The sequence below is a fragment of the Palaemon carinicauda genome, chromosome 6, assembly GCF_036898095.1.
Source record: "Palaemon carinicauda isolate YSFRI2023 chromosome 6, ASM3689809v2, whole genome shotgun sequence".
NCBI classification, from domain to species: domain Eukaryota; kingdom Metazoa; phylum Arthropoda; class Malacostraca; order Decapoda; family Palaemonidae; genus Palaemon; species Palaemon carinicauda.
In genome coordinates this window covers 156174842-156196041 of record NC_090730.1, presented here as the reverse complement: position 1 = coordinate 156196041, position 21200 = coordinate 156174842, and the positions used below count along the sequence as shown (strand labels likewise).

Sequence of the window (21200 nt, the reverse complement as noted above, 5' to 3'; positions counted from 1 at the left end):
TATTTATTTTAATGATACTGCTCTTAAAATGTTTTATTTTTTCTTGTTTCCTTTCCTCACTGGGCTATTTTCCCTTGTTGGAGACCCCGGGCTTATAGCATCCTGCTTTTCCAACTAGGGTTATAGCTTAGCAAGTAATAATAATAATAATAATAATAATAATAATAATGATAATAATAATAATTTCAAAATGTATCTGCGTTCTATGTTTACAATATGTAATCTGTAGCTTTATCCAGTGGCAGCGATGACGTCACGTTTACCCACACGTGTGTCATGGCGGTTGTTTTTCTCCGGCGGGAGATTCCTAGATTTTAAAATATCTGTGATCGAAGAGACTAACTGAAGCAATTGAAGATATTTTAGTGCTCGCGAGTAATCACTTAGTACTGCAGATGGATTATGATATGATTTTACCTGCGATAGCTGGAGCTTCGGGATTGTTTGCGGGCTTTGCCGTCTTATACTCAAAGATACGGTAAGGGAGTAAGAGAGATTTTAAACCTTTGGAAACTTTCCATATCCCAAGACTAGTAATTAGTCAATCCAGGTATAGCTTATTACTGGAAGTACCTTTGATGGCTTCATCACAAACATGTAAATGAGATTTTTAATCAATCTAAGATTGTTTTACCTCAATGTAAACCAATCTATTTTGGTGACCGACATGGCGACTGCTGCTTTGGTGTAGTAGGTTTTTTGGTTTTTCATTTTGGCATTTAGTACTTCTGCTCCTAATGCTGCCACAGGCCTCAGTGTCGGACTGTTTCCCAAATTTATGAATCCTATCATCGTAGGGAAGGAAAATGTTTTCCTGAATGTAACTATAATAATAACCTCTTGGGGTGTATGTATGATAGCGGCCACCTGTATGTATTATTATGTCTAACTTAGAATACGGTAGTGTAAGGGGGGGTAACAGTAAATCTTTACCACTAGGTATTATTTTACTTTATTACATGGCAATGTAACTTAGGAAAAAAACTAATTTTTTTCTTTAGAAAAAATTCCGCTCCGAAAATGACACTTGTTCCCGTCGCAAATGAATAGTTTCAGAAATATATATATATATATATATATATATATATATATATTATATCCTATGCCATATAAGAGGATAAACTGATGAAAAAATATGCTAATTATCTATATCCTATAGTAATGGTATTTTTTTTCATTTCTTTGTTGACATTCTACGGGTTGGTTGTAGTCGCTCTCGTTCGTTCGTTTGTACATAGTTTTTTACCTTCTGCTCATAAACTCCTCCCACCTGCGCATAAACTCCGCCTCCTTCAATAGGATTACTACTTCTTAACCCCTCCCCGTTTTCTAAGGCATTTTACCCGCCGCATTCAAGTATACGACTTCACCCGGTTTATTGAAGTATTTTACTTGATCCAGTACAGCTATACCATTCCTTTTATGTAATACCCACGTATACATAATAAGTTTGACCCTTGAATTACACGTTTTATCCAATATCGTATATAATCATCTCATTATCCCCATTAAATATATATACACTAAATTTTATCTTGCTATTCCTTTATACATTTTGTTATTACCTTGGCACGCCCAGATTTCACATAAATAATTGCTCTGGACAAGTTTCCCGTTCTCGTTCATTCATGTTTACTCTCTAGACTCCGTTGTTTTTCCGTAACCAATCACGAACCCATGCGTATGGAAAGTTTGCACAGGGGGGTTAATATTTCCGAACCCCCACCTTTCAACAAAGCCTTTTCTGTGGAGACCTTTGTCCAAGTCAGGTCTTGTTCAAGTGAAGTCTTTTTGTGTATTTTACGATGGAAGTTATAGAAACTTGTAACGACTGCAGTATTCCGTGCTTAAATGCATTTCGGTGAATTCTTTGATTCGGCATCCAATGTTGATAGTTTTATTAAATATCACAATGTAATAGCCCAACGTTTAAGATAACTAACACAAGAAATGGTGATGTGGATATACAGAAGTTACGATGTCACAGTCACAACACCCCGGTGACCCACAAGTTTCGTTGTCGCTGTCATAAAAGTTAGTCATTAATTTCTTTAATTTTAATGTGTTAGTTTTACTAGTTTTTGAGCGTGCGCAGCTCAACATTACCCCTTGCCAGAACATACGAGCTTGATGTTTTATTTTCATGCGATCGGAGCGAGCTAGTGGCGGAACAAGAACCATTATATTTAGTGTTAATGTGTTAGTGCTAATGTTAACGTAATTATCGTAACATTTCCTAATGTTATCGTAACATTGCTAATGTTAGCGTAACATGCTAATGTTATCGTGCACAGCTCAACATTACCGTTTGCCAGTACTTGTGAGTGAAGTGAGCCCGAATTGGAACAATACCCATTATATTTAAACATTTTAACAGAAAATATATGATTTCCTTTAGTAAATAACATGATTTAACCGGTTTTTACCTTCATTGCAACCGCAACAACAACCAGCAGTTTGGCTACTTAAAGTTAGTCGTACTGGTTGTTCTGTTTGTTTGCGGTTGAAATGAAGGTCTAATTCGGTCAAATCACGTTATTTACTACAGTAAAACTCATATTTTCTGTCCGAAATGATAATCTGTAATATAGTAAAATTTTACCCCATTTTTAATCAATGCATGAGGAACTGGCCGATGAAATACAAAGGCTCCAACCTCTTTCAGACTTATAGAGTTGTGAAATTTAAAGGTGGTATTAGCCAGTATACAATGATTTCACTGAACAATGTTCACATTAATGGGAGTTTTATTATAGAACAGCACACTATTAGTTAGGACATTGGAACTCGCATAATTGAATAGATCTTTGCAGAAACCCCACTTAGGGTGAATGTAGTTCTTATAAATATTCAAAGGGATTTTCTTAGAGGGACAATATCACAGTGTATGTATGATAACGGCCGGCTAAGAATTTGGCATTGTAAGGGGGGGTCACAGGGCCTGTTAGCCCCCACATTAGATAAGGGCATGGCCTGGTAGCTAAGGTTAGGTGGTGTTTTAGTGTAGATTTTTCCAGAAAAAACGGATGCAGTTTTTGTAGTAGGGCGGCCATGTCTTAACGACTAGAAAATGGAAAGAAAAATAAAATTTTCTAAGCAAGTGGGAGGAACTGCCTGCTGCTGTACAAAGGCTTCAAATGTTGTTTATCTTGGTCTGAAATACAGTAACATGTAACTAGTTTTATGATTTAGTGTTACCTTGCCAAGAGTGAAGCCAGTTTCGAAACACACAGAGTTGAGACTTAGTCTGAGGGTAAAATTATAGAACAAGATGTGACAACAGTTATAATAGGAAAAACAACTTTTCTTACTTCGTGTGCTTTCAATGAATTTGACCTTTATTTCCACTGCAAATAAGTCCTTCCCGACAGACTCGGGTGGGAACCTGGGACTTTGGGTGTGTGAAAACAGGACAGAACGGGATTATTTCAAACTTTCGAGATATGTAAAGGGCCACAGAACCTTACCTAACCTTGTAGTTCCAAGGTCACAAGCCTAGCTAGGGGCAAGGCCCCCCCCACCTTACCAGGTCACAAACCTTAAGTAAATCACAAATAAATCCTTACATTATGATAAAGAAAATTACAAGTAAATCCTTACATTATGATAAAGAAAATTACAAGTAAATCCTTACATTATGATAAAGAAAATTACAAGTAAATCCTTACATTATGATAAAGTAAATCACAAGTAAATCCTTACATTATGATAAAGTAAATCACAAGTAAATCCTTACATTATGATAAAGAAAATCACAAGTAAATCCTTACATTATGATAAAGAAAATCACAAGTAAATCCTTACATTATGATAAAGAAAATCACAAGTAAATCCTTACATTATGATAAAGAAAATCACAAGTAAATCCTTACATTATGATAAAGAAAATTACAAGTAAATCCTTACATTATGATAAAGAAAATTACAAGTAAATCCTTACATTATGATAAAGTAAATCACAAGTAAATCCTTACATTACGATAAATTAAATCACAAGTAAATCCTTACATTACGATAAAGAAAATCACAAGTAAATCCTTACATTATGATAAAGTAAATCACAAGTAAATCCTTACATTATGATAAAGTAAATCACAAATAAATCCTTACCAAAACCACACTTGGAATACTTTAACCTTTGAAGGATAACGCAATGAGTTTTTAAAAAAATTATTCACTACACTAGGAGTACCGTGATAATCTCCATGAAGTGTTGCTGTAGCATCAAAATAGCCATAAGAGCAGCCATTACACTTTACGTTGGGCTTCATAACGCACACCTGACAACTACAAAGGAATTGAAGACTTGTCTTAAGAAAACTGGGTGTGTCACGGAACTGTCTACATCACACTCAAGCATACATAGGCTACATGCCCAAATATGGTAAACCTTGTCGTAGGGGAAGGAAGGAGGAGAAGCTACTTACAAATGAACAAAGAGGAGTAATTCCATTGGTAGGAAGGATGGTTTGTGCACAGGAAGTATGAAGTCGTTATCCCCCGACAAGCTATGCACAAATGCACAAACGGGTACAGATACATCTGACTTCTAAAATATAAGCAAAAGAGTGAAATAAATATTTCAAGGGAAGAGGATCCCAATATTTTGTGCGATTTTTTTTTTTGTGGATTTATTATGCATCCCAGAGAATAATGTATAGAGGAAAAAAAGGTTAGTTTTACCATTATTTTTTGATTCGCCTGTAAATTTTCCCCACCCAATACCCTCAGTTCTCACTGGGTGGCCCCATTACCTTAGGAAATATTAGGGTATATGTTATTGATTACTTATTTGCAACGAAAGTAAAGGTAATTTTTGAAGAATACAGGAATTTTTCTATATATAACCCCATTTCTTTATTAGTAAAGTTTTTCCCGTGTTCTGTGATAATACTGTCTTAGGGAAAGCTAAGGATATAGAAGTGTGAGGGGGACATAGCCGCCAGGTAGGTAAGGATATAGCTCCTAGGTTAGGTGGGGAACCTTATATTAGGCTCTGTACTTGTTTGTTTCCATTTAAAAGGTTTTTCAGTCAACATTTTAAAGACAGTTACATAGACATTTAACCATTATTTATTGAGTATACCTAGATGCTGCTGGACCCTATACTGAGAGAAATCTGGAATTTTTTTACTATTTAGAATATACGGTAGTTATCAATATGATTAAATGTATATGGGAATGTCTCAAAATAAATGTAACACCCCTGGATATATGGTGTTTGCATGACTTGACTAGTTTTACTGAAATTTAGTTGTTTCCGGGAGTTTTCGGAGGTTTCCGGTAATACCCAGGCATTTTTGCATGAATATTTTTGTTTTGTTTTCTTGTTTTCTGATGTTGTTACTTCCGCTAAAGTATACTGTAGCTTTCCGATCACTACCACATTAGATAATCCCTAACAATAATTGGGGAACCTCAGGTGGGACTATGGGTTTTGGGTTGGATAAAATGAAAAGTAATGAATTACGGAAGATGACAACAGCTGAAACTGTAAAACTAACAGAAAATGGTTTTTCATAAAGAGGTTGAAACAACACCTATCTAGTAACTGCTGCAGTTATCTAATAAGCACCTTTCTTTCTAACCCCGTTTCTCTCGAGGTGTGTCTTCTTTAGACCACAGACTTCTCAACTTCTCAATCATAACATGGTCCAATGTTAAAAGGTAAACAAACGTAAGTACACCACCTAACCTAAAGTTCCCCCTACCTAACCTAAGGTTCCCCCACCTAATCTAACCTCATAGCTGTATTGTTAACTTACGATGAGTCTTAGTTTATGTTTGAGTAATTAAAAAAAATTCACAAGGAATGTCCCGGCCACGTCTGTATAAAGATTTGCCAAACTTGGACTCGTCTATTTCTTCAAAAAAATGTCTGGCCCTCCTATTGGTGGCTAATTATCTGCCAAATGTTCAGTTACCTTACCTCAGAACAAAAACTACCCCATGTAAGAGACTTCAGAAGCCAATTTTACATTGTGGGTAATGTCCAATTGTGTAAAAGTTATGTAGCCACAAGTTCGCAAAAATCAATAATTGTTCCGTAACCGAAATACAAACCACGCTATTTACATTGGGTTTACCTTTCGGCGTAGCTGAAATGACGAGCCAATAGTTTTTAACGAGGGTTAACTACCCCCGCTCTAGTTAGCGGGGGTAGGGGAATGGATAGCTTGCTACCCCTCCCCCCCACACACCGGTGATTTGCTTCACTTCACTTTTGGCTCCGGCGATGAACAGACGTGTCTGTCCATCGTCCTCGTTGACAGCCTTAATCTTTTTTTTGCTTTTTCTTTCAGTTTGTGTGTGTGTTTTGAAGTTGGCCTCACCCTTATTGTTCACTATGCGCAAGTGCCCTGGAATTGCCGGCCGCCCTTGTGGTACTTTTATGTCGGCGGTGGACACAGATCCTCACACCCTTTGCCCGCAGTGTCGAGGCTGACGGTGTGATAAAGAAAATACGTGTAGTGAGTGCAGGGAGTGGTCTGCCTCCCAGTGGGAGAGGATTGGCCGCCGGCGTAAGAAGAAGTCCAAGAGAGACCGTTCTCCTTCCGGGGTTGCCTTGAAGGAGGAAGGCTCTCGGGACTCTTCTTTCGCCGCCCAAACCTCCTCCGAAGCTCCCCCTCGTTCAGCTCCTAAGGAGAGTCTGCCGAGTGGGAGCGCAGGCCCTAGTTCAGTTTCCCGTAGCGGGGTGGTTCCTCCTCCTCCTCTGGGGGAGGTTGTTGCTAATGAATCGTTGTCTAATGATGATCTTTTTCAGATTTGGGCTTCCCTGGGGCTTAAGGGCCTGCCCTCCAGGGTAGCCCTGATTGACCTTGTCCAGTTGGGGGCCGCTGTTAAGCAGTCGCCGGTGATAGCAGAGGTAGATCCTCTGTCTATCGTCGACGTCGTAGTGACAGAGGCTTCCGACGGGTCGGGTCAATCCTCTGCAGGTACTGTTGTGGATGAGGGTGCTGACGGCTCTCCTCCCCCTTCCGTACATCCTTCGAAGGGGGAAGGGAGTCCCGCGGGCTCTTCTGCTGCCAAGCCTCCCTCTAAGGGGAGTGCTTTGACTGAGACCCCTTCGGAGGGCTGATGGTCCTGACGATCTTCCTCGTAGCCGCCTTCGCCGTAAGGCTCACCGTCCGCTGCGCCGCAAGGGCCTTCCATCTCACTATAAGGGTGCTAAGAGGCACCTTTTTGAATCTTCGCCTCCTTCCTCCGAGGGGGACTCTCCTCGCCGTAAGCATCCTGCAGCTCCAACTTCCTTAGACCTCTCTGGGGATCGGTCTCCCACGCCTTCCAGACCTTCAGCTTCTGGTGCAGATGTCCAGCAGCCTGACCTCGTCATCCGACGGGCAACGGTCCCTTCGGGGCAAAGGGATTCTTCCCTTGCGCGTCAGGGTTCCCCTGCGCGCCCTTCTGCAGTGTTAGCGCACAGGCGCGCTCCTGCTCGTCAGCGCTCTCCTGTTCGTCAGCGATCTCCTGTTTGCCAGCGCTCTCCTGATGATCGCCCCTCTTCTCGCCAGCGCTCTCCTGAGGACATCCTTCAGCCTGTTGTTCCTGTTGAACGCCCAGCGTGCCAGCGTTCCCCTGATTGCCCTTCTGCAGTGTTAGTGCACAGGCGCTCTCCTGCTCGTCAGCGCTCTCCTGACTGTCAGCGCTCTCCTGTTCGTTAGCGCTCTCCTATTCGTCAGCGCGCTTCTGATGACCATCGCCCCACTGCTCGCCAGCGCTCCCCTGTGGACTCCGAGTATCCTGCGGTTCCTGTTGTGCGCCCTGCGCACCATCAGTCTCCTGAGCGCTCTAATTTGGCCAAGGACTCTTCTCCTCGCCCTCGCGATCCTGTTCGTCAGCCTGTTTCTACGCAACATCGCTTGTGTTCTCCAGCGCGTACTTCCAAAATGCCTGTACGCTCACGCGCCCACGCGCCTCCTGTTCCTGTGCCCGTTTGTGAGCGTTCGCCTCTGCGTCCCGCGTCGACAGTTCCCTCACAGGATTCCACGCGTCGCCCTCTTGCTCGCCAGCGATCACAGACGCATCAACATTCGCCTGCGCGTCAATGGTCCCCAGCGCGTCAGCGATCACCTGAACATCGGCGATCTCTAGACCGCCCGCGTGACCTATCGCCTGCGCGCAAGCGTTCTCCAACGCGCCGTCACCCAGAGGATCTGGAAGGACATGGATCGCCTTCTGTTAGCTTGCCCTCGCGCGATCGTTCGCCTACGCGCTATCGCTCGCCAGCACGCCATCGCTCGCCTACGCGCCAGCTTTCACCAGCACTCCGCCGATCGCCTGCTCGCAATCGCTCTCCCACGCGTTACAGGTCTCCTGAACAACGTCGTCAGCGGTCATTGGAGCGTTCTCGTTCTCACGCGCGCCAACGCGTTCGTTCACCAGCTCGCCCATGCGCTCATTCTCCTGTACGCCCTCGCGACCACCGTTCGCGTCGGATTTTGCAGCCCGCTACAGCAGCAGGAACGCGTGTCGCCAGACCGCGCTCAGGATCGCCTCCACCAAAGCGCAGGACTCTTGTGCAGGATAGGGAAGACGCTTCAGAGAGGTCAGTGCAACTTTCTTCCCCTTTTCCTTTTCAGGCAGGTCCAGTGGTGTCTACTCCGAAGGATCGCCCGATCCCCTTCCCTCCAGCGGGGATCTCGGACTCTGTGTCCGTGGGGTGGCAGACTTGGTTTGGTCCTCTGATGCAGGCGTTAGTGAAGGCTATGAAGCCGGCACTTGCCGATCAAGGACACAAGCCAACGGCTGCCTCACCCCCGCTGAAGAGGAGAGGAGTGGACTTCGTGGTGACTTCCCCCAGGGAGAAGTTGATTCCTAAGAGGTCTGTCAGGAAGGCCCCATCTCCTTCACAGGCGTTTTCTCCTTCTCCCGTGGACGAGGCTTTTCCGTCCTCGGGCGAATCCAGTGAGGTGATAGTCTCCCCCTCGGCACCAAGGGGGGAGCCTTCTCCTCATGGAGGAGAATCGTCTCGCGCGGAAGGTGCTCTCCGAACCTCTTTGTTGGCATCCTGTATCCCTCCCAGGAGGGAACCCAAGGACTTCAAGACTATCCCGAAGTCGTCTTCAAGGATTCGCCAGGAACCCGCTGCTCCCCAGGAGAACGTCCACGCTTCTCCCCAGGAAGAGATTCCGGGGACGGGAGACTTAGCTGCCAGTCCGCAAGGAGGAGACCAGCAGGAGTCTGAGCATGCCTTCTGGCAGGTCCTGAGCCTGATGAGGCAACTCAACGGGTTCATGGACCCCGTGATTGCCCCCCGAGAAGGCAAGGACACGGTTCTGGACCAGGCGTTTGATGTTCAGAAGCCCCCTAAGACCAGTGCGGCTCTGCCCTGGTCTCGGGGGTTGAAGTGTGCCAGAGCCAGGGCCAATGCCCAACTCGCGACTCTTGCTTCCTCCAGTCGTTCCTCTGCCGGGAACAAACTCATCCCACCTCCTCGTCTCCAGCAGAGGAGGTATTTTGAGATCTTGGGTGAGTCTAGTCTCGCTCTTCCTCTCCGTCATTCCGCAGAAGAGTTTGCTAAGGGAGTTCCTCTCGAGAAGCTCTCCGCCCGGCACGTGACGTTCTCGGCGTTGAAGATCCTGAGCCATGAGAAGGTTGCGAAGTGCGCCATGCAGGCCACTTCGTGGCTGGATATATGGCTAGGGACTCTGGGCATCCTATTGTGCTCCGAGGACTTGTCTAAGGAGACCAATAGGAAGGCCCTGGAGACCTTCTTACTCTCGGGCACCCGCTTCATCGAGTTCCTGGCACACCAGGTCACCACCCTGTGGGTCAACTCGGTATTGAAGCGGCGCGATGCGGTGACCGAGAGGTTTCACCCGAAGGTCCCCGCCGTGGATGTCTGTAGGCTCAGACATGCTTCCCTCATTGGGGAGAATCTGTTGGAGCCACAGGATGTGGAGAGATGGAGGAAATCTAGCCAGGACTCCCTCCTCCATAGGGCCCTTACAGCTCGGCCCTATAAGCCTCCAGCTCCGCAGCAACAGCAGCAGCAGCCTCGCAAGGCACCGAAGCAGGCACCGGCAGCTAAGAAAGTGGTGTCTAAGCCCCAGCCCTTTCCAGCCAAGGTCAAGAGGGGCGGTAAGTCCTCCAGGGGAGGCAAGACTCCTAGAGGAAGCGGCTGCGGCTGCAAACACTAGGAGTGGCAATCCCCCCGTGTGTCCACCTGTGGGGGGATGCCTTCGACGTTGCGTGCACAGGTGGCAGCAACACGGGGCCGGTGCTTGGACGGTTTCTGTGATCGGCCAAGGCTATCGCGTCCCCTTCATAACATCTCAACCTCCCCTGACAGCGAATCCAGTGTCGTTGAGCTCCTATGCCACGGGATCGGTAAAGGGGCTAGCCCTTCAGGCCGAAGTCGAGACCATGCTCAAGAAGGATGCTCTCCAGGAGGTCGTCGACGGCTCCCCAGGCTTCTTCAGTCGACTTTTTCTTGTAAAGAAGGCGTCTGGAGGCTGGAGACCTGTCATCGACCTCTCGGCTCTGAACTGGTTTGTCAAGCAAACTCGGTTCAGTATGGAGACAGCGGACACGGTCAGACTTGCGCTGAGACCTCTAGACTTCATGTGCACACTGGATCTAAAGGACGCGTACTTCCAGATCCCAATCCATCCGTCTTCCAGGAAGTACTTGAGATTCTGCCTAGACTACAAGATCTACCAGTTCAAGGTGCTGTGTTTCGGTCTCTCCACAGCACCTCAGGTGTTCACCAGAGTGTTCACCCTGATTTCATCTTGGGCGCACAGGAATGGCATCCGTCTCCTTCGTTATCTGGACGACTGGCTGATCCTAGCAGACTCGGAGTCGACCCTTCTTCGGCACCGAGACAGGCTTCTGGGTCTTTGCCAGGACCTGGGGATCGTGGTAAACCTCGAGAAGTCCTCTCTGCAGCCGTCCCAACAACTGGTTTATCTAGGCATGTTGATAGACACCAATCTCCACAAAGCCTTTCCATCAGACGACAGGATAGCAAGGCTGAGGAGGGTGGCGGAACCCTTCCTCAGGCGAGAAGAGCTTCCCGCCCAATTGTGGTTGCGTCTCTTAGGTCACCTGTCCTCTCTGTCTCATCTGGTTCCAAACGGCCGCCTCAGGATGAGATCCCTGCAGTGGCGGCTCAAGTCCCGGTGGGATCAAGGATCCGATTCCCCGGACGTTCAGGTCCCGATAGGATCTTTGGAACGGACGGACCTGCGGTGGTGGCTGGTCGACGAGAACTTGCGAAAGGGAGTGAGTCTTCTCGTCCTCCCCCCGGAATTGACACTGTTTTCGGACGCGTCAAAAGAAGGGTGGGGGGCGCACGTTCTGAACCAGAGGACCTCAGGCCTTTGGTCAGAATTAGAAAAGTGCCTGCACATCAACCTGCTAGAGTTGAAGGCCGTCTTTCTGGCTCTTCAACAGTTCTAACGGACCCTGGCGGGTCACTCTGTGGTGGTGATGAGCGACAACACCACGGTAGTGGCTTATATCAACAAGCAGGGAGGTACTTTTTCGCAGCAGCTATCCCATCTTGCAGTAGAGATTCTGAGGTGGACCGAAGTCCACTCGATAACACAATCAGCTCGCTTCATTCCTGGCAAGAGGAATGTGCTCGCCGACAGTCTGAGCAGGGCTTCGCAGATAGTGAGTACCGAGTGTCCTTTGGATCCTCAGATAGCCAACAAAGTCTTGACTTTGTGGGGTTCCCCGACCGTGGACCTGTTCGCGACAGCGTTGAATTTCAAGCTGCCTCTGTACTGCTCCCCAGTCCCGGACCCCAAGGCTCTCTGGCAAGATGCTTTCCAGCAACGGTTGGACAACATCGACGTGTACGCCTTCCCACCATTCTGTCTGATGATAAGGGTGCTCAACAGGACCAGACTATCGGTCAACTGTTAGATGACTCTGGTAGCTCCACTATGGCATCACGCGGAATGGTTCCCGGACCTTCTGCAGCTCCTGATGGAGCTCCCGAGAGAACTTCCTCCACGATGCGAGCTTCTCAGACAACCCCACTCCCAACATTCCTCACAAGGCCGTGGCCTCGCTTCGGTTTCACGTCTGGAGACTGTCCAGCGTCTCCTCACGGAGAGAGGCTTTTCGCAACAGGTTGCGGAGAGAATGTCTCGGCACCTGCGAAAGTCCTCTGAGGGAGTCTACCAGGCGAAGTGGAGTGTCTTTTGTGGTTAGTGTCGTGGGAGGGGTATCTCTCCACTCGATGCCACTATTCCAGCAATAGCGGAGTTCCTCGTATATCTGCGGGAGGAAATGCGCCTTTCTGTCTCGGCAGTGAAAGGCTATCGCTCAGCCTTAAGCTTGGCTTTCAGGCTGAAAGGCGTGGACATTTCTTCCTCGCTAGAACTCTCTTTACTCATACGTAGCTACGAGCTTACCTGCCCCCAGTCGGAAGTGAGACCTCCTCCTTGGAACGTGGTTCGGGTCCTCAGGGCTCTTAAGAGACCTTCCTTCGAACCATTATGCCAGGCCTCTGATCGCCACCTGTCTTGGAAAACGGCTTTCCTGCTCGCTTTGGCTTCGGCCAAGCGAGTTAGTGAACTTCATGGTCTCTCGTACGACATCGCCCATTCAAGGGGATGGGGGAGGTAACGTTGAGGTTCGTCCCTGAGTTTGTTGCCAAGACTCAGAATCCTGGAGTGCCGGATCCACGATTCGACTCTTTCAGGTTCGCGAGTTGCCGTTCTGTAACAAGCAACCCAGACCAGCTGCTACTATGTCCGGTGAGGTGTCTGAGGTACTACTTGAAGAGAACAGCTGCAGTCTGTCCTCAAGTGCGTGCATTGTTTGTAAGCACAGGCAGGACGAAGAGAAGGGTCACCAGGAACACCATCTCGGCTTGGATTCGAAGGGTTATCCACCACGCCTTGAATCCAGACCCTCCTCCGTCACGACGTCAGGGGCGTTGCTACGTCCCTTGCCTTCAAGAGACACTTTTCTGTGACGCAGGTACTTCAAGCTGGGGTCTGGAAGCGTCAGACGACCTTCACAGCCCACTACCTGCAGGACGTGACCCACAGGAGCCTCGATACATTTTCTATCGGCCCTGTGGTGGCTGCACAATAGCTGGTCTAACCTCAGGCTCCTTTATGGACAGGTAGCAGTAGGTTGAGGGCGTTGTTACCCGGTTTTAGTCTGCGTGAATGAAAGAGTATGTCTGACCCTTACTTCTTTCTTCATTCTCCCCTCTCTTGGGGAAGCAGCATCCTGGTCTTCGCATAGCTGACCTCGACCTCTGCAGGTAACCCATGCTTCCTTGTGCTCCTAGTATTAAGCTTAATACTGTCGCGTCCCCCATACCCTGACGAGGTGGTATTGGGAACGTCCTATCCTAGATTCCTATTTAAAGGTCTCAAGGTCAACTTCATAGGACGAGTCACACTTTCCTCCACACACAACTTATGTAGGCCACTCGTTCCTAGTGAAGCAAGGAACTTGTGAGGTGCAGGGGCTCCTTCTCTCAAGTGCTACTCACTGAGAGGCGGAGTCCCCAGGCAAAGCCAAAGTCAGTAAGGCTTGGGACTTTCCACCCTTCCTAAGGGGTAAGTCACCCAATGTAAATAGCGTGGTTTGTATTTCGGTTACGGAACAAATGACAAATTCGGAGATAATTTGTATTTTTTCTAACCATACAAACCTTAGCTATTTACACATATTTGCCCGCCAGCCCTGGCCCCCAAGTCAAGTCCTACCTCTAAGTGAAGTGAAGCAAATCACTGGTGTGTGGGGGGGAGGGGTAACAAGCTATCCCTTCCCCTACCCCCGCTAACTAGCGCGGGGGTAGTTAACCCTCGTTAAAAACTATTGGCTCTTCATTTCAGCTACGCCGAAAGGTAAACCCAATATAAATAGCTAAGGTTTGTATGTTTAGGAAAAATACAAATTATCTCTGAATTTGTCATATTAGTGGGGCTCAAAATTACACTTATCCAAAAACTATCCATGTAATCGCTCACAGAGAAAGTGCACTGGACATGCTTTTAAGTTTTGTCTTTTCTAATTTTACTGTGACGCTGCCAGTAATGTCAGTCTGTACATGGAGTGCATGTGTTTTAACACAATTTTTGACGTAATTACTCCATCATTACGTAGGAAATTTAGTTTTTTCGTTATTAGTTAAAAAGTCTAATGGCTTCATGTGGTATATATTCTACTGTATATCTGTCACAAAGGGTAGCCATTTCTGAACTAAGGATTTTTTATTTAAGTCAACCTCTGAAGTCCTTATTTAATGAATTTCAAGGAAAAGCCATCAAAAGGAGTGATTAAAATATATCAGAGTTTTGAATGGTCAATTCGAAGTAATGATCATCAAAGCGGTAGAGAAAAGCATTAGGAATTATCCTGAATTCATTTTCAGGAGGAATACCATGTGGTTCTGATTGACCTTGACCCTTCTACTGAAGACGAGGATGCTAAACATTTTTTTATTATTATTATTACTTGCTAAGCCACAACCCTTGTCAGAAAAGCAGGATGCTATAAGCCCAGGGGCTCCAACAGGGAAGATAGCCTAGTGAGGAAAGGAACCAGGAAAAATAGAATAGTTTAAGAACAGTAACAACATTAAAATAAATATTTCTTATATAAACTAAAAAACTTTAACAAAACAAGTGGAAGAGAAATAAGATAGAAGTGTGCCTGAGTGTAATCTCAAGCAAGAGAACTTTAACCCAAGACAGTGGAAGACCATGGTACAGTGGGTATGGCACTACCCAAGACTAGAGAACAATGGATTGATTTTGGAGTGACCTCGTGGAAGAGCTGCTTACCATAGCTAAAGTCTCTCTTCTACCCTTACCAAGAGGAACAATTACAGTGTTGTAGTTAACCCTGGGAGAGAAGAAGAATTGTTTGGTAATCACAGTGTTGTCAGGGGTATGAGGTCAGAGGAGAATATGTAAAGAATAGGCCATACTATTCAGTGTATGTGTAGGCAAAGGGAAAGTTAACTGTAACCAGAGAGAAGGATCCAATATAGCAGTGTCTGGCTAGTTAAAGGACCCCATAACTCTTCAGCGGTAGTATCTCTGACCCTTCCTCTGCTTTGGAGTTGTCTTTGGATTGTCAAATTTTGTCACTGTCCCTTTCTCCTTTTCCTGGACCTGACTTTAGAGACAATGGAAAGATATCCTGGAATGGTGCAAGAACAGTCATCTCGTCTTTTCTGCGTGTCCTGTTGGTTATCAGGAGGTTAAATAACCTTGGGGGAAGCCCCCTCCCCCCAACACCTTATGTAGGAAGAAAAACTTCTATTGACGGATTCTTTCCGGAACCTCAGTTCCAGGCTGAGGTTAGAGCTTCCCTGGTCCTGTAAGGTGGAAGGTACTATTTGGAAGACTGAGTAGTAGGTTTCTGCTCTGAAGGACTCCCTCAAGGCGGCGAGGTCGACTAAGCTCATTCCACCTGTGCTTTCAAAACAGAGAAGGTTTTATATGCTTGAAGGAGCACATCCCAATCATTTGCCTCTAAATCCTGATGTATTTTTAACCTCCCTGGGTCTCAAGTAAAAAACTGTCTTAGCAGTCAGGGGTGTTGTCGGCAGGTGAAATTGTTAACTTTGAAAAAGCCTCCACGTCAGCTTTGCAAGCATTCTATTGGCGGGATCACTGGTCGGGAACCGACGAGCAATGCAAAGAACTTGTATGGTCAAGGGCAAAGGCACTTGAGTCCTTGTTTCACCAATTGCTTTTCTCTGGGGAAACTGCATTCTTAAGATAAGAGATGCGGTGTGCGCAACAGATGGCTTCTAGAGACTCACTGTCATTATGAAACACCCCAATGACACAGTCTCCAACTTTGTTACCACCCACAGAGGTTGCGGCAGTAATCGAGAAGTGGAAGAAAGCAAGCCAGGCTATTTTCTATAGGAGAGCTGTCTCATCGCTAAAACAGCCACCCGTAAAACCAGGAGCTTCTCCAAAACAAGCAGCCTCCACAGCAGAGACTGCTTCCAGAACCAGACCATTCTCACTACCAAGGACAGGACTCGATGCATCCCAAACGACAAGGTTGAGAAAGGGCGGAAGTTCCAGCTCCCTATCCCTCTCCCTCTGGAGGCGCATGGCCGAAGGAACTAGAGGAAAGTGAGCTCCTACCTTTTTTTTGGACTTTAACATCTGCCCGCAGGAAAGAAAGGAAACTGAGACTGTATCAAAGAACTGGAGCTTGACTTCTGAGCTCCTAGATCGAAGAAAATGTCTTCCAGAATCCAAACCCATCTGTAAGACTGGAGCATAGTGGCCTTCTCCGAGAGCTCACTCTTCTGCTAGGTGAAATGATGATGACCTTGACCCTCACCGAGTGCCTATGGATGTGAGCTCAGAAGAGGAAGAACTGTTCGATGATGGCTCAGAACATTCAGTGGGCGTACTGCCTTAATCCGCCAGCCTGAAGATATATCCCTTGGGGCAGGATGTTTTATCGTGTATCCTGAAGACCAACTACTCGAGGGAACCAGATCATGTTCTAACCGAGGGCAGGGACTTAGTCCTAGACCTCTTCTATGGGACTCCTAGGCCCACCAAGACTAAGGTAGCTTTGCCTGGGTCTAGAGTGCCAAGAGTAGGGCATATTCTTAAGTGGCGGGAGGGGGGGGGGTGTATTTTGTTGCACTACACAGCCTCCCACCTCTGGTTCAAGTCAGAGCGACAGCGCCACATAAACCTCCTGTGAATGAGGGCAGCTTTTCTGGCCTTCAAGCAATTTCATCAGCTCCTTTCAGGTCACTCCATGGCGCTGATGAGCGACATTACCACCGTACTGGCACACACAAAACAGACAGGGAGGTACTTTTTCATAGCCCCTCTGTCATCTAGCTGGACAGAAGACAACTAGGTGACCCCATCAGACTGATTAACCCCGGGCAAGAGGAACATTCTGACAGACAATCTGAGCAGGACTCAGATATTTGGGTCCGAGTGGTCTTTGACACATCAGATAGCCAACAAAGTCTTGACTTTGTCGGGTTCACAAACAATCGAGCTGTTTGCGACGCCTCAACCTGAAGCTTCCGGTGTACTGCTCCCCAGTACCGGATCCCCAAGTAGTCTGGCAAGACGCCTTCTAGCACCTGTATGACAACATGGACGTCTGTTTCCCCCACCCCCCTTCTACCTAGTAAGGAGGCCTCTGAACAAAGTAAGGTCATTACAAGATGTCTTGATGACTGACCCTAATAGTTCCAATGTGGCAGCATTATTTTCCAGACCACCTCCATCTGCTCACAGAAGCGCTGAGGTAGCTCCCTCCTCTTCCCGATCTATTCAGATAAACCACATGTAAAGATCTTCCACAAAGCAGTAGCTTTGCTACGTATTCATGCTTGGAGGTTATTCAGCAAATCCTCACAAGGTGAGGCTTTTTTCTACCAGTTGCAAAGAGGGTGGCAGGATACCTCCGGGAGGCGTCCTCTGCCGTCTACCAGGGGAAGTGATATGGTTTTTGTGGTTGGTGTCATGGAAAGGTTATTGCTCCTCTCAGTGATGCTATCTTAGGGATAGCGTAGTTTTTACTGTACCTCGGGGAGGAAAAGCTGCTCAGTCTCGATGGTGAAAGGCTACCGCTCAACCTTGAACCTTGCCTTTAGACTAAAGGGATTAACATTTCCTCAATGGAATTATCTCCTCATATGAGGTTTTAAGCGCACATGCCCTCAATCGTAAGTCAGACCTCCTCCTTGGAATGTGGTTTGTGTACTACGGGTCCTTATGAACTGATCAGTCAGTCATTAGATTGTGAATTGACCTTGAAAATGATTTTTCTTTTAGCCCTGGCCTCTGCAAAGATTCAATGAGCTATATGGTCTGTTCTACAATGTCGCCTATTCAAGGGGATGGTAGAAAGTGACACTCAGCTTCATCCCTTTGTTTGTAGCTATGACTCAAAATCTGGCTATAGCGGATCCTAGATTTGGGGCCTTCTGGATTGAGGTTTTGTTCTGTAACTGATGAGCCAGATCAGCTGTCACTCTGTTCTATGAGGGTACTGAGGAAATACATTTAATGAAATGCTGGGTCACGTCCACGGGTCAACAAACTGTAAGTATGGGAAGAGTCAAGAGGAGGATCATTAAGACTTCCAGTTCCTCTTGGATTAGGCAGGTAATCGAGCAGCTCTTTAATCGGACCCCATTCTGTCTAACTGTAGACCGCCCACAACATATGGGTGTTATCACATCCCCGGCATTTAAAAAGAACTTCTCTCTGACACAAATGTTTCAAGCAGGCTTGTGGAAATGTCAAACTACATTCATAGCCCACTACCTGCAATACATAACCCACAGGAACCTTACCTTGATACTTTCTTGATAGGTCCTGTGGTGGCTGCACAAAACGTGGTCACAAACATCTCGGTTCCCTTATAGGAAAAGTAGCAGTCAGTTGAAGGCAGCTGTTGCCCGCTTTAATGAATGTGCGAGTGACTGGCCTCTTCATTTATCATTCTCCCCTCTCTTGGGGCCTCAGCATCCAAGGAACTCTGCAAGCTGACCTCCTCTGATTAAAGGTGGGTACCATTGTCCTTTGTGTAACCTAATATGAGATATATAATTGTTATGTCTTCTATCTCTCTGAGGCAGAATTGGGCAATGGCTAGGTTAAGTGTGGAGTTTAGTTCCAGTATTAATCTTACCCGGTCATCACAATGCTCAAGTTCTAACACTTTAGCACAAATTCCTCTGGCTGTTAATCGAGGGTTAGCGAGGTGACAGGGTCCCTCTGAAACAGCTTGTGCGAAGCACAGAGTATCATCCCAGGACAGTTACCAGCCAGTTGGTTTGGGACCTTGACCCACCTAATGGTGAGTCTCCACTGTAAATAGAGAAAGGGTTTGTATATAGTGCTGGAACAAATGACAAATTAGGAAATAATTTGTAGTTCTAACTAGTCAAAACTTGAGCTGTTTACACATACTGGTCCCCTCATCACCTTTACCACAAGAAATCCTACCTGGAGTTTTAAAGTGACCTATTGTTACTAGTGTAAGTAGGTCTACCCCCCACTTCCCCAATAACTTGTCGTGGGAAGTTACACCTTGCCTAAAAGTCTTATGGGTAGTTTCAGCTAGTGCCGCAATATATCTCCACTGTAAATAGCTCAATGTTTGTATCCATCCATATACCAATGCACTTCCCACAATTTTGCGGGGTAGTCGACATAAAAAAGGGGGGGGGGGGGCTTTCCTCTCTACGTTCCTCGTGGCCTGAGAGGGGACTCAACCGAGTTCGGCTGGTACTGCTAGGGTGCCACAGCCCACCCTCCCCTGTTATTCACCACACGTGAAGCTTCATAACGCTGAATCCCCTACTGCTGCTACCTTCGTAGTCATCCAAGGCACCGGAGGAAGCTGCAGGGCCTACCGGAACTGCGTCACAATCGCTCGCCATTCATTCTTATTTCTAGCACGCTCTCTTGCCTCTCACATCTATCCTCCTATTACCCAGAGCTTTCTTCTCTCCATCCATCCACCCAAACCTTGGCCTTCCTCTTGTACTTCTCCCATCAACTCTTGCATTCATCACTTTCTTTAGCAGACAGCCATTCTCCATTCTCTCAACATGGCCAAACCATATCATCACATTCATATCCACTCTTGCTGCTAACTCATTTCTTACACCCGTTCTCACCCTCACTACTTCGTTCCCAACCCTATCTACTCGAGATACACCAGCCATACTCATTAGACACTTCATCTCAAACACATTCAATTTCTGTCTCTCCGTCACTTTCATTTCTCACAACTCCGATCCATACATCACAGTTGGTACAATCACTTTCTCATATAGAACTCTTTACATTCATGCCCAACCCTGTATTTTTTACCACTCCCTTAACTGCCCCCAACACTTTGCATCCTTCATTCACACTCTGACGTACATCTGCTTCCAATTCACCATTTGCTGCAACAACAGACCCCAAGTACTTAATCTGATCCACCTCCTCAAGTAACTCTCCATTCAACATGACATTCAACCTCGCACCACCTTCCCTTCTCGCACATCTCGTAACCTTACTCCTACCCACATTAACTCTCAACTTCCTTCTCTCACACACCCTTTCAAATTCTGTCACTAATCAGTCAAGCTTCTGTTTTTTTTTTTTTTTTCTTTTTTATAAAGAAAAAAATATGAAATTTTTTGTTTTTACAATGAAAAAATACTGTATACAGTACTGTAGATGTCTGTAAATATGTCACATTTTTTCAGCCATTGCGAGGTTTCCAGGAATGGAACACTCATGATAGCCAAGGGATTACAGTACTGTAATCCCTGTTAGGTTAGGTTTGTATATATAAGAATAATCCAATAAAATATAGATTTTTTCTTTAATTTGTAATTTTTCTTTACAGACCTCGATGGCTTGTACCTGTAAACTGTTGGTTTTGCAACAAGGACACGAAAGTAGAGTATCGCCACAGTGATGGTTGGATGTGTCCTTCATGCCATCAATATAATGGTTTTACAGAGGTTAGTTTATTTATTTTCATTTTTTGGTGGTTGCATTGTTGTTGAAGGTAGAAAATAGGTTTTGTCCATAACATAGTGTTACCACTAAGAAAATAAGATTTTGGTACTGTGAATTACTGTAAGGTCATACTATACTGAAAAATGTTTTTAGCAATGTTTGACTGTACCATATTTTAATTCTTTTAAAATGGAAATTTTTATAATTGATTGTTGATTTTCATCAAATCTTACAGGAAGGTGACTATAATAGAGACATTCCTGCCCAGTATTGTGAAAGTTTAAACCATACCTGTCAGCGGAAAGACAGACAAGTGAAGAATCAACCTAGTCTGGCTCTCGGTAATGGATTTTGTCAGACTTGTAATCTTAATCAGACTCTGAAGGTTCGAGCTCTAGCAGAGTACACTCCAATTCACCCAGAAAATTACGACCATGAAATAGATGAATATAAGTAAGTCTCTCTCTCTCTCTCATGTAAGTGTTTGCTTGTTCGTTCGCTCGTTCATATTACATTACAGTGTTATCCCTATTTGCAACATGTGGTTGAATGGCCTCCCCAGCTCCACTTTTTCCCCAGTAAGTAGACAATTGCATAATCTACATCTGTTCCAACACATATACAAACCCTTGTCCTTTGAAATAGGAGTATGATTTTAGCGTAGCGGAAACTTGTAACAAGGCATCGGTAGTTACTAGGGGTGGCAGGGAATCCCGGCTCCCTTGCCAACACTTATTAGCACTTTGA

At 45.9% G+C, this 21200-nt stretch overlaps 1 protein-coding gene across 1 annotated transcript in view; it reads left to right on the top strand.

Annotated features, from left to right (window-relative positions):
* Positions 1-250: 250 nt before the first annotated feature.
* LOC137642754 (transmembrane protein 201 homolog) overlaps positions 251-21200 on the top strand; it is a 38982-nt gene continuing 18032 nt past the window's right edge. The window contains exons 1-3 of the mRNA XM_068375597.1: positions 251-478; positions 20338-20455; positions 20689-20906. Coding sequence (XP_068231698.1) covers positions 396-478; positions 20338-20455; positions 20689-20906 — 419 coding nt within the window. The 5' untranslated portion in view covers positions 251-395. The remainder of the gene's footprint in view (positions 479-20337; positions 20456-20688; positions 20907-21200) is intronic.